Raw genomic sequence first — 15,922 nt, 5'->3', positions numbered from 1 at the left:
GGAGCCCGTGACTGGGATGCTTAACAGTAAGTCAGGGACAGCTGAAGGTGAGTAGGCTTCAGAGGTCCCTCCGAATCATGCCTCTCCACAGCAATGCTAAAGGGCACTAAAATTCTGAAGGGCAGACCAACTCATGTGCACCATTACTTGTAGCCAAGGGCAAGCAGAGAATTTGGCAAACTGGAGCTGCTGCCTTGGTGGGGGTAGGTAGAAGGTTTGGTCACTGCTCGTGTTTCAGGAGAAAACCGAGTTGGAAAGAGAGAAGTTCAAAGGAAACAAATCTTAGTCCCTAACTGCTGGCGCATACCTGCTATTGCCCAGCCAGAAAGCCATTTCTCTTGTCCAGTAGACTGTCACTCCAATAACTCCAAGGCAGCTTTCTCCAGCTTTAAACTCTTTGTTAAACAAATACTTGAAATCATCACTGCCCCAGGAAAAACCAGGAGGAACAGGTTCCTCACAAGTAGCCAAAGAGGAAGTTCTTGAGCAATTTTTCTTACCCTCCTCTTGTTATGGGCTGAATCAGGTCCTCCAAAAGTCATATGTTGGAGTCCTAATCCCCAGTACTCTAGCATTTGGATGCCATTAGAGTAGCCCCAATCCAATAAGACTGATGTCCTTTTAAGAAGAGGAAATTTGGGGACTTACTTGGTGGTCCAGTGGCTAAGACTCTGCGCTCCTAATGCAGGGGCCCCGAGTTCGATCTGTGTTCAGGGAACTAGATCCCACATGCCACAACTCAAGCCTCCGCATGCCGCAACGAGGATCAAAGATCCTGCGTGCTGCAACTAAGGCCTGATGCAGCCAAATAAATAAATATTAGGGGGAAAAAAGAGGCAATTTTAACAGGCAGGTATCCAGGGAAGACTACATGAAGACACAGGGAGATGACAGCTATCTACAGGCCAAGGAGAAACCAACCCTATTGACACCTTGATCTTGGACTTCCAGGCTCCAGAATTATGAGAAAATAAATTTCTTTTGTTTAAGCTGCCCAATCTGTGCTCCTTTGATATGACAGCTCTAGCAAACTAATACAATCTTACCTACAAAAACAACTGCTTTTCCTTCTCTGAATTGAAGGACGTTTGGTAGAAATAGTGACCATCTTCCCTCTCTGTACAAAAACCCTCAGAGTTGGAAGGGACTTTCGTGATTCAGAAGAACTGAGTACGTTTAAGTATATAGCCTTTACCAATATAAACAGTCAAGAAAAATGCCACAGTTGCTTTGATACACAGATACTGTATGTGGAATCAGGGGTTATGGTGATCACACATTCTTATCTTTCACTCATTACCTGGTTTATTTTTATATCTTGCTTTGGTAGATCAAGAAATTCTTGATTTTCATAGATTAGATAAATGGTTACAAATAGTAACATTTTAATTATATTTTTTAATTGATTGATGATTGCTTTACAATATTGGTTTGATTTCTGTCATACATCCACATGAATTAGCCAGAGGTGTGCATATGTCTCCTTTCTCTTAAATCTCCCTCCCACTTGCCACCCTTTCCCACTTCTCTAGGTTGTTACAGAACCCCAGTTTGAGTCCCCGGAGTCTGATGAACATATTCTCAGGGCAGCAGTGGAGATGCAGACATAGAGAACAGACTTATGAACAAGGGCTGGGGAGAGGAAAGAGAGGGTGAGATGAATGGAAAGTAGTATGGAAGCATATACACTAACATATGTAAAATAGTAACATTTTGAACAACCGTCTTAGAGTTTCAGATGCTCTTCAATTATTGAAAAGTTGAACAGACAGAAGCAACTTGTATTTCCAAGTTGAAACTCCAACAATATTTAAGTTGAAACTAACAATATCCAACTACCGCAAAATTGCACTCATCTCACACGCTAGTAAAGTAATGCTCAAAATTCTCCAAGCCAGGCTTCAGCAATACGTGAACCATGAACTTTCAGATGTTCAAGCTGGTTTTAGAAAAGGCAGAGGAACCAGAGATCAAATTGCCAACATCCTCTGGATCATTGAAAAAGCAAGAGAGTTCCAGAAAAACATCTATTTCTGCTTTATTGACTATGCCAAAGCCTTTGACTGTGTGGATCACAATAAACTGTAGAAAATTCTGAAAGAGATGGGAATACCAGACCTCCTGACCTGCCTCTTGAGAATCCTGTATGCAGGTCGGGAAGCAACAGTTAGAACTGGACATGGAACAACAGACTGGTTCCAAATAGGAAAAGGAGTACATCAAGGCTGTATATTGTCACCCTGCTTATTTAACTTCTATGCAGAGTACATCATGAGAAACGCTGGGCTGGAAGAAGCACAAGCTGGAATCAAGATTGCTGGGAGAAATATCAATACCCTCAGATATGCAGATGACACCACCCTTATGGCAGAAAGTGAAGAGGAACTAAAAAGCCTCTTGATGAAAGTGAAAGAGGAGAGTGAAAAAGTTGGCTTAAAGCTCAACATTCAGAAAACAAAGATCACGGCATCTTGTCCCATCACTTCATGGGAAATAGATGGGGAAACAGTGGAAACAGTGTCAGACTTTCTTTTTTTGGGCTCCAAAATCACTGCAGATGGTGACTGCAGCCATGAAATTAAAAGACACTTACTCCTTGGGAGGAAAGTTATGACCAACCTAGATAGCATATTCAAAAGCAGAGACATTACTTTGCCAACTAAGGTCCGTCTAGTCAAGGCTATGGTTTTTCCAGTGGTCATGTATGGATGTGAGAGTTGGACTGTGAAGAAGGCTGAGCGCTGAAGAATTGATGCTTTTGAACTGTGGTGTTGGAGAAGACTCTTGAGAGTCCCTTGGACTGCAAGGACATCCAACCAGTCCATTCTGAAGGAGATCAGCCCTGGGATTTCTTTGGAAGGAATGATGCTAAAGCTGAAACTCCAGTACTTTGGCCACCTCATGCGAAGAGTTGACTCATTGGAAAAGATTCTGATGCTGGGAGGGATTGGGGGCAGGAGGAGAAGGGGACGACAGAGGATGAGATGGCTGGATGGCATCACTGACTTGATGGATGTGAGTCTGAGTGAACTCTGGGAGTTGGTGATGGACAGGGAGGCCTGGTGTGCTGCGATTCATGGGGTCGCAAAGAGTCGGACACAACTGAGCAACTGAACCGAAATGAACAATATCCAAATATTACTGGCACTTTTACTGTTAATATTGGAAGCAACAAATCTAACACAATTTAAGATTACAAATCCACTCCAAACAGTCCTGCCTGGCATTTAACAGAGCCCAGCGTGTGAGTACTGTGACACCATGGTGTCTGACACAGTTTCACATGTATGAACATGAATTTAAAAATCGAACTTGAACATAAAATCTAGAACAGTTTAAAAAGATGGTGCAGAGTTATAAACTCAGGAAGATGTTTTATACACCACTGACTCCAGTCTACCTGCTTATTAAATCCCTCCCAGCTCACATTAGTGAGTTTCATAAGCAGGCTCTCTACCGCACTGAAGAAAATGCTGACTAGTCCAAGTCTTAAGTCAAAAAAATTTTTTAAAAGCTAATTACTCCTTCACCTCATATTTCTGAAAGTTGCAAAAGATTTGGGGAAAGAAACTGGACCAGTGAACTCTTGGCCTTATATTTTTGAGTCAATCTAGAAAAAATAATAGTCTATCAGTAACAACCCTCAGTCACTGCCACGGTCTGTAATATGTTGGGTTGGCCAATATATCCACAGCAAATACAGTCTCTAGACTACAGAAGTAATGTAACTTGGGCCAGGTACTAGTGCCCTTAAAAACACAAAAGAGATTCTCCTAACCAGCCTCTACCCAAGGGACCCGCTCAGCAGACTGCCCTCATTCCCTTCATCAAAGATGCTGGGAGCTGGGCACCCATGCCACACTGAGTTCTCCCAGTTGATGAATTCCCCTTTCTCACATGCTCACCCAGGTCCAGCTGGGTCTGTCCCCAGACTTGTTCATGCCCATTGTGCATATTGCTATGGTCTCCTAACCGCGACATCGGCTGTCAAAACAGGAGTCTGAGCAGAAACAGAAGTTGCTTCTAAGAAAAGGAAGATGAATGTTTGGAAAGCTTCTATGAAAGCAAATTGTTTGAAGAAACTGCTGTAAAAACAGATGGGGGCAAGATGATTGTAAAAGACTGAAAAGTAGTAAAAATATAGTATTGCATACTCAGATTGCTTTGCAAATATCCTTGCTCCACTTTGAACAAAGAAATACTGGATATATACACACGATGATAATGTCATCAGCATACTTATGAAAGATCATGACTATGAAACTCGAACCAAGTTGGTCAGAGAGCACTTAGTTGAGTAAAAAGGCTGGGGTAATGAATAAAACACAAAGTTGTGGAAAAGCATTAATGAACTAAATACTTTATCATCACACCTTGGAATCTAATTGCTTAGGTTATAATCCAAGCTCTATCACCTAAAAGGTGTATGACCCTGGGGAAAATTACTCAACCTCCCTGAGCCGTCACTTCTGCACATGTAGGAGGACTGATGATGATACCCGAAGGAAAGCTACTTAGCCCTGGACATCAGCCACAGCAACTATCAGTGTTAACTATCTTTGTTTCTGTTCTTAGTACAACTACTGCTACCACAGTTGTGGACACTGAACACAATTACTATTATGTGGGGGGAGGGACATGCAGTATTTTCACGTTTAAAATGAGTCCTCAAGTTAAAAACGACTTTGCAACTTTGCAAAGAACTCACCAGTAAAATGACACAATGAACTGCAGCTGCAGGGGTCGCCCACCAAACACAGAGAGACGAAGCCCCAAATCTACTGGCAGTCGTGTCTGACTCTCCACGACCCTGTGGACTGTAGCCCACCAAGCTCCTCCGTCCGTGGGATTTTTCCAGGCAAGAGTACCGGAGTGGGTTGCCATTTCCTCCTCCAGGGGACCCGCCCAGCTCAGGGATCGAACCTGAGTCTCCTAGGTCTCCTGCAGGTGGATGTTTTTAACCACTGAGCCACCTGGGGAAGCCCAATCACTGGTACTGAGAGGCCACTAAAACTTTTACTTTTTCCTCATTTCAGGAAAGAGAGAATGCGAAAATACTTAAGTCAGACTCAATTTGCTTAATAAAAACACATTCTAGAGAATTTTTTTTTTGTAACAGATAATTGGATCAGTATTTTTTAAAACAGCAATTTTATCTAACATCTCCCACTTTGAAAGACACCATGATTTCAGCATTAGTTGAGAAAGACCAAGTACTGATTTCATTCTCTAGCTTTTGGGTGAGCAAATAGGATTCAGATCCCTGCAACACAATAAAACCACACCCCAAATACAACCTTCAATGTGGCCATGTAACAACATTCTCATGGCTTCAGCATTGCATTTCAGGAGTTTACAGCAGCCTCTAGATAAAGTAATTGAAGGCCCAGCTTAACAGCTTAATCAGGTAATGGCTAAATCAAAATAGAACTCGCTAGAAACAAGGGTTTGTTGGAAACAAAAAACAAAGCAACAGAGGTAGAGAGCTGTACTCAGTAAAGAAAACTCAGGGTTTCTTTCCCCAGTAGTTTAGTAGGAGTCAGGACTTCTTAATAAAGAACTGCTTACTCTGAGCACATCTCCCCAGGGTTCCTATCCGCTGGAGTCCAGTTGTTTGGCAGTTGTCAATCAAAACATTACAATAAGAACTGCTGTCCAGCTGAGGCCTGTGTACAGTCATCAGGAATAGGATAGGCAAGTTTCTAAGTTCCTAAATCTCTGTTGAGAACTGCAAGCCTGCAAGCAGAGCAGGGCATTTCTGCATAATATCCTGGATGTTTTGAAAAGAGCACAGGTGTGGAATTTCCACTCAGCTGTACATGATAACACAAAGACCAGGGTGTCCATGAGGAACACATCAAATATCAGTGAAATGCATGATTTTGTTACAGGCAGAGATTGTTAAGAACTCTGAGATAAAATCTTTTGTAAGATTGGGTAATTTTGAAATAAAAATAACACATACCACAGTGCTATTCTCTACCACGGAGCTCCTCGTCTGAATGATTCACACCTTGAGCCTGTGCAAGTCGGGAACTGACTGACTTCCTCCTCCTCACCTGATGGCTTCGTGGGGAGTTGCTGATATTCACCTTCACCCTGATGGCCACTACTCCTGCTGCTCAGAACCTGGCCTCCCCTCCAGACTAATTCCTTTCCAACCACCTTGATCCTGTCCCCACATCCCTTCCCTATGCTGAGCTCTGCATCCGCCTCCAGAGCCAGGCAGACAGGTACCAGACCCCTGGGCTTAAGCTTGGCCTCTTTCTTCAAAACAGACACGGACCCGGTAAGCACCTGGGAATGTGTCTCCTTGTGAGACTGTGAGCTCCCTGACGTCACCCTGTGCCTCTGACCTCACTAGGTAAGTGCACTTAAATTCAATCCACGTTGAATTTAACTTCTGTAAATGTCTTTTGGGGTTTCCCAGGTGGTACAATGGTAAAGAATCTGCCTGCCAGAGACATGTGGGTTCAATCCCTGGTTCAAGAAGATCCTCTGGGAGGAGGAAAGAGCAACCCACTCCAGTATTCTTGCCTGGAAAATTCCACGAACAGAGGAGCCTCGTGAGCTACAGTCCATGGGGTTGCAAAGAGTTGGATGCGACTAAGCACAGCACAGCACAAATATATGGTTAGGCCGTTTAATATAGCTGTTCTCTTGCTCTGTATATCCCAGCTCGACTAATCTGTTCCACTCACATGTCTACCCAATCCTCTTCATTAGGGGACTTAACTAGTCCCTGGTAACTGATGAGCCCACCTGACCTCAATTCTTCCCTATAATAGTAGCCTCCTTCTCCCCTAAGTACCAAAGATTGCTCTCATGTCTTGCCCTGCAGTCTGCCACACAAGGTGGGGTGTTGCTCCAGGACCCTTTGTGTAAAATCCTTGTCCAATAATTCACTGATGTCTCTGTTACTGTCCCCAGGCTCTTTCTTGGCCCATGGGGTGCAGTCCAGCACCTGGTCTACACAGAGGACCTCATGGCCTCTTTCTTCATCCACTGTGGACCAAGATCCCACATTTGTCCAGAGTGAGGCAACAGCAGACAGAGGGGTAAGGTCACCAAGCTGCATCATGCCGACTTAACGCAGAGGCATGTGAGTCAGCCTCCAGATTTCTTAAATGCCTCTGAGCCTGTCTTCTAGCAATCTACCCAGTTAATCTCCACAATATCCCAAACACAGGCAAGTCTTTTCAGTTTTTGTCTCTAAAAGATCTTCTTATCGCCACCCACTTCTGCTCCCCTGTCATCATCCTTTTCAGCCTGTATTCTATAATAGCCTCACTTAGTCAACTCCTAGGACACACTCCAAGAGACCCCCCAGCAGACAGAACAATCTGATAACAGCTAATTCATCAACTTCTGCTTCTAATCCTCTGCGGCCCCACCCACCTGGCCCTACCTCCCTCTCCAAGTGGAAGTGGAAGCCACCTTCCACTCCCGGAACTCTGGCTCTCTGTCTGAAGCAAGCTCTCTCAGGGCCTTTGCACCTGCTGGCTCCTCTAGTGAAGCACTCTTTCCTCCAACTTCTTCCATGCCTGGCTCCTTAGCTCCTCAGATGAGGCTTCCTTGACCCCCATCTACTCAGCAAGCCTCCATCACCCTCAGCTTTCACCACTATCTATAGGCATTTATCTGTGTACTGACTTGTTTGTCTTCCTGCCTAAAATGGAAACTCTGTAAGAGCACTGGCTTTGTCTTATCCAACACTTTATTACCAGAGCTTGGTACTTAGTGAGAGCTCAAAAAAATTCTGTTAAATGAATAAATAATAAAGGAATGAGTATCTTCTAGAAGAATCAATATTTTCAACACACCCCCTCTTCCCCACTACGAATCAGATCCCAGTGGGCCCAGCTTTCTGGAATGACAAAAGGAAGAGCTGTCCCTTTGGTGAAATAAGCCCTGTGTCTGCTCACCCCAGGCCTTCCCTTCATTCACGCCCTCTTCTGTCATTAATCCTCAGCAGTTTTACTACTGACCACCTTTCTCTCTGGAAACCCAGAGCTCTCTGGCTCAGAAAACCGGAACACAGCCTTGGAGTAGAGCCAAGGTCGCAGACTCACACTTGAGGGTCCCAGTGCAAGGCGGTGGGGAACTGACACCCTCTGGAGTGCTCCACCTCTGGCCCAAAGCCCTGTCCTTCACAGGAACAAAAACAGGAAGGGAGCAGAGGTCTCCAGCGGCCTGAGAGTCTAGGTAAAGCTCTGATGCCTGGCCAGCCTGAGGCCGAAGAGAGGGAGGAAAGAGCAGGTGGGTGAGGGTCAGTCAAGGCCATGGAATTTGGGAAGAGATACCTCCATTCCCTGCTCTGAAATCAAACATGCCTGCCTTCAAAATCTGATTCCAACATCTTCGTTTCTGAAGGCCACACGGATGCTATTTAATCTCTCTGAGCCTCCGTTTCCACAGCTGTCAAAAGAGATTTCACAATTTCTACTTTAAGGCAACTGCTGGGCACTTTGCCCCAAGATGATATGTCTGGCTGCACCCACCAACCTTCAGTCCCTCAGGATGAGCCCATTACTCTTATTAAAAATTCAACCCGGTATCAGTCCTGCTCGGTGAATTTTGATAAAATGTGCAGATTTTTCCAAATGTTTTGAGGCTGAGCCATAAAAGCTGATTCACATTTCCTTAACTTGGTTTAAAAACAAGGCCAGTCTGACTCCCAAATTTAGCATATACATATACATAGCAGCCATTCAATACATGTTTTTCCATGAATGACTCAAACAACAAGATGGGCTGTATCTATACTGAGTCTATTAAGTCTGACAAACTAAAATCCCTTTTTTCACAAGGAGTGTGTGCTGTCATGCACTAATTCACCTTGTGCTTTGATACCACAAACAAACATGAGGCAAGAAAACCGATTCAGACCATTAAAAGACTCAAGACTTTGACACATTTCTTTCTGATGGAGACCATGGGAAAATGTGCAAGTGGGATGCTAAACTCCTTATTTCTTCTGGAGATTATCTGTCAGCTCCTACAGCGCTTATGCTTTCAGAAACCAAAAGGACTGTTCAAAATTGAACAATTCCTCAGCAAAAAAACAAAGAGTAAAATTCAAACAACCTTCTCAAAATCACGAATTATCAGGAGATGCAAGTTAAAATCACAATGAGATATTTCCTTACACCTGTCAGAATGGCTATCATCAAAAAGACCACAAATAACAAATGTTGACAAGGATGTGAAGAAAAGGAACGCTTGCGCACTGTTGGTGGGAATGTAAATTGGCATAGCCACTATGGAAAACAGTATGGAAGTTCCTCAAAAAACTAAAACAAAAACTACTATGTGACCCAGCAATCCCACTGCAGGGTACAGATCCAAAGAAAAAGACAGATGTATCTGTATGTTCATTGGAGCAATGTTTACAATAACCAAGATATGGAAGCAACCTAAGTTCCCACTGATAAATGAATGGATAAAGACGTTGTATATACATAGACACACACACACACACACACATAATGGAACATTACTCAACCATGAAAAGAATGAAATTTTGCCATCTGCAACAACATGGATGGACTTGGAGGATATTATGCTAAGTGAAATAAGTCAGACAGAAAAAGACAAACACTATATGTGGAATTTCCCTGGAGAAGGAAATGGCAACCCACTCCAGTATTCTTACCTGGAGAATCCCAAGGACAGAGGAGCCTGGCAGGCTACTGTCCATGGGGTCGCAAGAGTAGGACGCGACTCAGTGACTAAACTATTACTACTATACGTGGAATTTAGAAAACAAAGCAAATTAACAAACATAGCTAAACACAGAGTCATAGAGACAGAGAACACACAGTTGCCAGAGGGGAAGTGGGGGAGAAGAGAAATAAGTGAGGGAGATTAACAGGTAGAAACTTCAAGTTACAAAAGAAGTAAGTCACAAGTACAGTGTTCAGTGTGGAGAATACAATCAATAATGATATAGTATCTTTGTACAGTGACAGATCATAACTAGACTTATCATGGTGATCATTTTGAAATGTATAGAAATATTGAATCATTATGTGGTACATGAGGAACTAACAGTGTTATAGGTCAAGTTCCCTTCAAAAAACAAACTCACTCCTAGGAAAAGAGATCGGATTTGTGGTTACAAGAGGTGAGGCATAGAGGAAGGGAAAGTTGGATGAAGGTAGTCAAAAAGTACAAATTTCCAGTTAAAAGGTGAAAAAGTACTAGGGAGACAATGTATAACATGATTAACGTAATTAGCACTTCTGCATGTAATCCATGAAAGTTGTTAGGAGAGTAAATCCTAAGAGCTCTCATCACAAGGAAAAAATGTTAATTTTTTTTTTTTCTATTTCTTTGATTTTGTACCTATATGAGATGACAGATTTTTACTAAACTTATTGTGGTCATCATTGCATGACATCTGTGAGTCAAATCATTATGCTGTATACTTTAAACTTCTACAGTTCTATATGTCAGCTATATCTCATTAAAACTGGAATAGAAAAAAATAAACAATCTTCATTCCATATCTGGGCTATCATCAAATTTTGCAAGAGTATTTAGCAGAAGCATTCCTCTTTTAGACTTGCTCCATAAATCCTGAAAACAAGAAAAACATTGCCTAAGATTGACACTCAGCAAAGGAATCTGATGAAACCTGTCAGTTCTGTGCCACAGCAAGACATCCTTGAAGGTTCCTGGTAATCGTGATTATTGAGCTTTCTGCTCTATCTCAGGCTGCATGTGCAAAACATGATTTCTTGTAGCTCATACACACTTGTCCACCAAGGCAGCAGCACCTCAGGGCCAAAAAGACTCCATCCTGTTAGAGTCTCAGCCAGGTATGTTTTAGTCTAAGAAAAGACACACAAACATACAGAGAGGAAAACAAGAGCCAGCTATTCCCTTTGCAAAAAAAGTGCCCAAGGGTTTGTGTTTCTCTGTGTGTATGTGTGTGTTTTACATTAGCTACATTTATCATATGGAAAAACTGAGACTTCGAGAAGTTAAGGAATTTCACCAATTTAACACATACAGAGGTGGAGCTGGGGGTTTTCTTTTTTTCTTTACAATGAATTTAATGTATGAAAATAGGACTAGTACACAATTTGGCAAATGCCCCTGGTTAGGCAGAGTGTGGAATGTCTGAACAAGAGGCAGGATAAAAATAAGGTGCTTATAAAATGGCACACTTGCAAAGAGCACAGGTCTAAAGTCAGAAGGTTCTGGGTCCTAGTCCCAGCTGACATACTAATGAGCTGTGGGATACAGGCAAGTCACTTAACTTCTTCGGTTTTAGTTTCCTTACTCAAAGGTGGAGACTCAATAATAAAAGCATGCATTACCTACTTCCCAGAGTTACTGAGAAAGCTGTGAAAATACAAAGGCACATTCAAAAGTCACATAACTACTATAATATATATATTATATATGTATATGTGTGTGTGTATATAAAGAGCACCCCAAAAATTACCTGCATCCATTCTTGCTCAAATTAAATTTCTTTCCTCTTGCTAATAAAAGGATCGATTGGAATGTGAGATAATTTTGTGAATCAGGATGAACACAGCTCCTGGAGAATGTACACTGCTGTTTTGAGGACATGTGATCCACTCCGTCACAACCAGGCATCTTTCAGTGCCCTAACCAATGGATCCATTCCAGTTCTGCAGGGAGTCAGGCCCTAAGCCAATTACTTCAGGTTTACCAAACACTAACAAGGTGCTTAGAGTGCCCAGAACACTGAACACATCACGAACAGGCAAAAAGAAACACCAACCCACAGGACAACAGATGCGGCCAAGTGTGAGAAATATGATGGCGACACAGGCCACATTTAAAGTGGCTGCCAGATGCTCCCTTCTACACCCTTCTGGGTAAGCTCTTCCTGAATTCTCACTTGAGGACAATAGTCAACCGTCTTCAACAAATCATCACCCCCTAGGAAATCTAAAGAAGAGACACCAGGACAAATCCCTCACTGGGCAAGTTACCTCTCTTTCTTGGCGTTCCTGGTTGACCCGGTCCGGAGCCCACTCTGAAGTCAGCTGTTTCCTGTTCACTCTCCCATTTTCCACCCTTCACATTCATCTGTTCTAGAACCTAAGTAAACCCTTCAAACTCTGTCCAAAAAGACCACCACATGGTTGAATAACTACAAGGATGATCAGAACCATCAAAGAAAATATACCTAGAAAGCGCTGCCTGGACTCACCGGACTTGTCAGAAAAGACACTTCAGGGAAAACATTCACAGAGCAGCTCACAGGACATCTGACTGCCAACACACAGTACAACAAGGTGCAAACTTTATTGCGTATCAGAACCACCCAGAGGTTGCGGAAAACCCAAGGTTCCCATGGCAGTTGCTGATGCTGGTTTCCAGAGACCACACTTGAAAAATCTGTCATGGTAAGTGGGCAAGGGCTACCCAGTCGGTCATCCCCATGGGGGCAACTTCAGCTCCTGATTCATCCTCCTCCATCCCCAAAATAAGCCTTAAGAAAACTCATAATAGGAATTAAACAGTCAGCCCTCCGCCTCCCTTCTCCTTGCCCAGATGCACAGCCATGCGGCCATGGATGAAAAGAACAACTGTCCAGCCATTCCGCACAGGTTATCTCCTGGGTTGAGTCCTATTCTCCCCTGTGTACTACACGATTTTGCAAAAGGAGTGAGTTATGATGCAAAATAGAGGATGTGGAGTTGCAGGAAGTGCATTTGGGTTCCCCAGGTCCCATTCCCTGAGTGGTGCAAGTTCCTAACACTCAGTGACAGAGCACGCCAGTGGGACAGTGCCAGGGAAATGCTTTGACCCGGTTTTCTCCTCACTCATTTTTCCTGATGCTCTGCCACAATGCACTGTGATTTCCCGCCGAGAACTCACTTCATGTCACCAAGAACCCAGTGCAAAAAAAACAGTGTGTGGTCCCAAGCATACTGCATCTCAAGGCAGAAGTGGACGTGGGGTGGGGGGTGGTGTGGAATGGTGGCAGGGCCAATTCCCTTCAGAGCAGGATCCGTATGGACATGAGTTTGGGTTTTGCCTTGGAAGGGACTATTAGAAATATTTCTTTCCTTCCCAAAGTTGATTGTGTTATATAATGCACTATTTCACAGCGGGAATTACTGCTACAATAATATTGTTTTGTTTTAGGGAGTGTCAACGGAAGTTCCCACAGAGAGTAGCGTTGTAAATAAGGTAAACACTCAGAGATAAGAGGGCATCATACGACTCTCTTCTTCTATGGTTCAAATGTAGAAATCTGGCCAGTGTTCACCATACAATCAGCTTGGCCTTTTCTGGCCCTCAGACAGGGGAGGTTTACATATATTTGGGGCTGTAACTGTGGGCCTAAAAACCACCTTCAGGCTAAATAAGGAAAAAGAATGAAGGGTGATTCATTTGCAGCATTTTGGTAAATATATTTACATAGCGTGTATGTTTGCAAATACCTGGTCTTTGCAAAGATTTTTCTGGACACAAATTAGCATATTTGGTAGAACAAATGTGACTTTGCCTCCCAAGAAAAAAAAACTCTGACTAACTCTTTCACCCATGCAGAAGGGCAACAATTCCCAGGCTGTGAGTGCTTCATTTGGTGTAAACCCCATGAAGTCTTGGAAGTCAAACATTTTCCAAAGCAGTAATACTAATACAGTTTCCACTGACCCCAAATTTAGGAATTAATCTCAGACATACCCACAGAGTCAGACACAACTGAAGCGACTTAGCAGCAGCAGCAGCAGCATACCATGTTCAAGATACAGACGTCAAGTCCAGATAGCTCTATTTAGAAAATCCTGGAGCAGGAGAGCTCAGCCACTCAGAATACTGCACCATATTGGCTGTGGCCTCAAGCCCACTGATTTAAAAATCTTGCACTCTCCATACCCGCCCCCAAATCCACTCATTTGCATGCACAGATGAGGCCATGCAAGAGCTGCCTTCATACCCAATGCCCTTGCTTGTTCTTATCCTCACCTGTTTTCCAGGAGCGTCATGCACACCACCTCTCGCACCCCGGGGTTGTTGGCCTTCTCCACCGAACAGCCCTGCAAGTTCCAGGTGGCCAGCCTCAGCACAGGCCGCCCGTCCCTCGTGCCCCCGAAGGCCTCCACCGAGGGCCTCGTGGAGATGATCTGCGTGGGCCCCCCAGGCGGCAGGTCTAGGTCTTCACTCTGCAAGCTTAGTGAGGTGGGGCTGGGGTGAGGCTTGGCGGTGAAGGTCAGACCGCCGTTGGTGTGGGTGGACGGAGGCCTGGACCTCTCGGCAAACACCTGGTGCCGTATCCTGTCCAGGAAGGCGGCATTGATCCCGCCCATCCTCACCAGGTCCTCCACGCTGCGGAAGGGCCCATGTTCACGGCGGTAGTCCACGATGCTGACGGCCATCTTCTCCGTGAGGCCCCGCACGCTCATGAGCTGAGCCGGGGTGGCTGTGTTGATGTTGACACGCGGGGTGAGGGGCACGGCAGCGGCGGTGGCCAGGTGGTGAGGCTGCTGCTCTGCCATCAAGTCCCTCCTCAGGGAGCTGGGGGAGTGCTGCGCCGAGCTGCCCTTGCTGCTCACACAGATCTCAAACTTGACCTGCTCCAACTTGGTGGCACCCACGCCACTGACCAGTGCCAGGTCCTCCACTTTCTTGAAGCCACCGATGTACTCGCGGTACTCCACAATGCTCCGTGCCACCGCGCGCGTCACCCCCGGCAGGGTCATCAGCTCCTCCTCCGTGGCGGTGTTGATGTTAAGTCTCTCCTGGTTGACCAGGATGTTGCTGAAGTTGCAGGCTGCGCTGAACTTGCGACTATGGGACAGGTCCGAGGGGTCCCGAGGGATGGAGCGGTGGCAGCCCAGGGTGCTCCCCATGGCAGGATCAGGAGGAGTCCAGGAAGCCTTTTGGCTAGGGAGGAAGCCCAGTAGACCTCACAGGCACAGAGGGAAGGTGCAGGATTCAGGGCATGAAATGGTTACCTAGACAAACATTAAATAACCTGCCCCGAGTGTCCAAAACTACCTTTCACTTGGCCACCTGGAAAACAAATAAACACAAATCGATTGAATCAGTTAATCAGTTTGCATTAGCACTCCCTACCTACAGCTTGGATTCTTAGCCAGGAGTCCAGGGCTGATGTCTGTCTGTGAACCTTAGGAAACACACACAAGGGGGCTGTCGCATGAGGATTTACCTCTAGTGAAGCCCAATTTTTATCACGTTAGGGTCAAAAAACGCTATAAGCAGCTTCTCCTGGAAGGAGACCTATCCCCACCAGCCTACTACACCTCTCCTCCTTGCCTCTCAACTCTTCCAGCACTGGGGCCATCTCCCCGCCTCCAGTCGCTTCCATTTAAACTCTCAGGCAAAAGGAAGTGGGCATCCCCACGCCCCCTACTCCTGACATTCAGCACCACCAGCAACTTTGAAATTCCATCCTCACTAGTGCGGGCACGGAGAAAGGGTTTATCATCCTCTACCACAGTTGGCGCCGTTCCTAGCGCCCCACCTCTCAGCTGCTCCTTTGGGGCGTCCTCCTTCCACCTGCGGCTCCGAAGCCTGAGCCCAGCCCAGGACAGCGCCGGCGCAGGTGCTGATCAGCGGCTGGCCGCGGGATCCCTCCCACGCCACCTCGGACCGCGCGTCCCAGCTGTTTCTGCTGGAGAAAACTCTTGAGTGCCTCTCCCAGAACCGGCAGGAGCTGCAGGGCTTCGCGGAGGCGGCAGCGGCAGTGAAATCCGGCCGCTGCGGCTGCACCAAGACTGGCGGCGCTGCCGCAGTTGCGTTCATCCAAACGAAAAGTCCTTCTCCCGACTCGGACGCGGTATCCGCAAGAACCGGGTCCAGAGCCCAGCACCAAAGCCACAGCCGCCGATCGCCGTCTGTGTCAAAGCCAAAGTCCCGGCCGCCAGGCCCGCGCCTCCTCCCGCACTACGGCCACGCCTCC

General features: G+C 45.4%; 1 protein-coding gene across 2 annotated transcripts in view; it reads right to left on the bottom strand.

Moving 5' to 3' along the window:
- The window catches only part of EEPD1 (endonuclease/exonuclease/phosphatase family domain containing 1), a 125,197-nt gene extending 109,299 nt beyond the window's left edge, over positions 1-15,898 (bottom strand). The window contains exons 1-2 of one of the 2 annotated variants that reach the window (XM_010831150.1): positions 15,456-15,898; positions 13,966-15,012 (exon numbers count right to left, since the gene is read on the bottom strand). In XM_010831150.1, coding sequence (XP_010829452.1) covers positions 13,966-14,849 — 884 coding nt within the window. In that variant the 5' untranslated portion in view covers positions 14,850-15,012; positions 15,456-15,898. The remainder of the gene's footprint in view (positions 1-13,965; positions 15,013-15,455) is intronic. The other variant, XM_010831149.1, reaches the window with a different exon arrangement.
- Between the last annotated feature and the right edge of the window lie 24 nt (positions 15,899-15,922).

Source organism: Bison bison, unplaced genomic scaffold (assembly GCF_000754665.1).
Source record: "Bison bison bison isolate TAMUID 2011002044 unplaced genomic scaffold, Bison_UMD1.0 scf7180017864525, whole genome shotgun sequence".
NCBI classification, from domain to species: Eukaryota; Metazoa; Chordata; class Mammalia; order Artiodactyla; family Bovidae; genus Bison; species Bison bison.
This window is presented reverse-complemented; position numbering and strand designations above follow the sequence as displayed.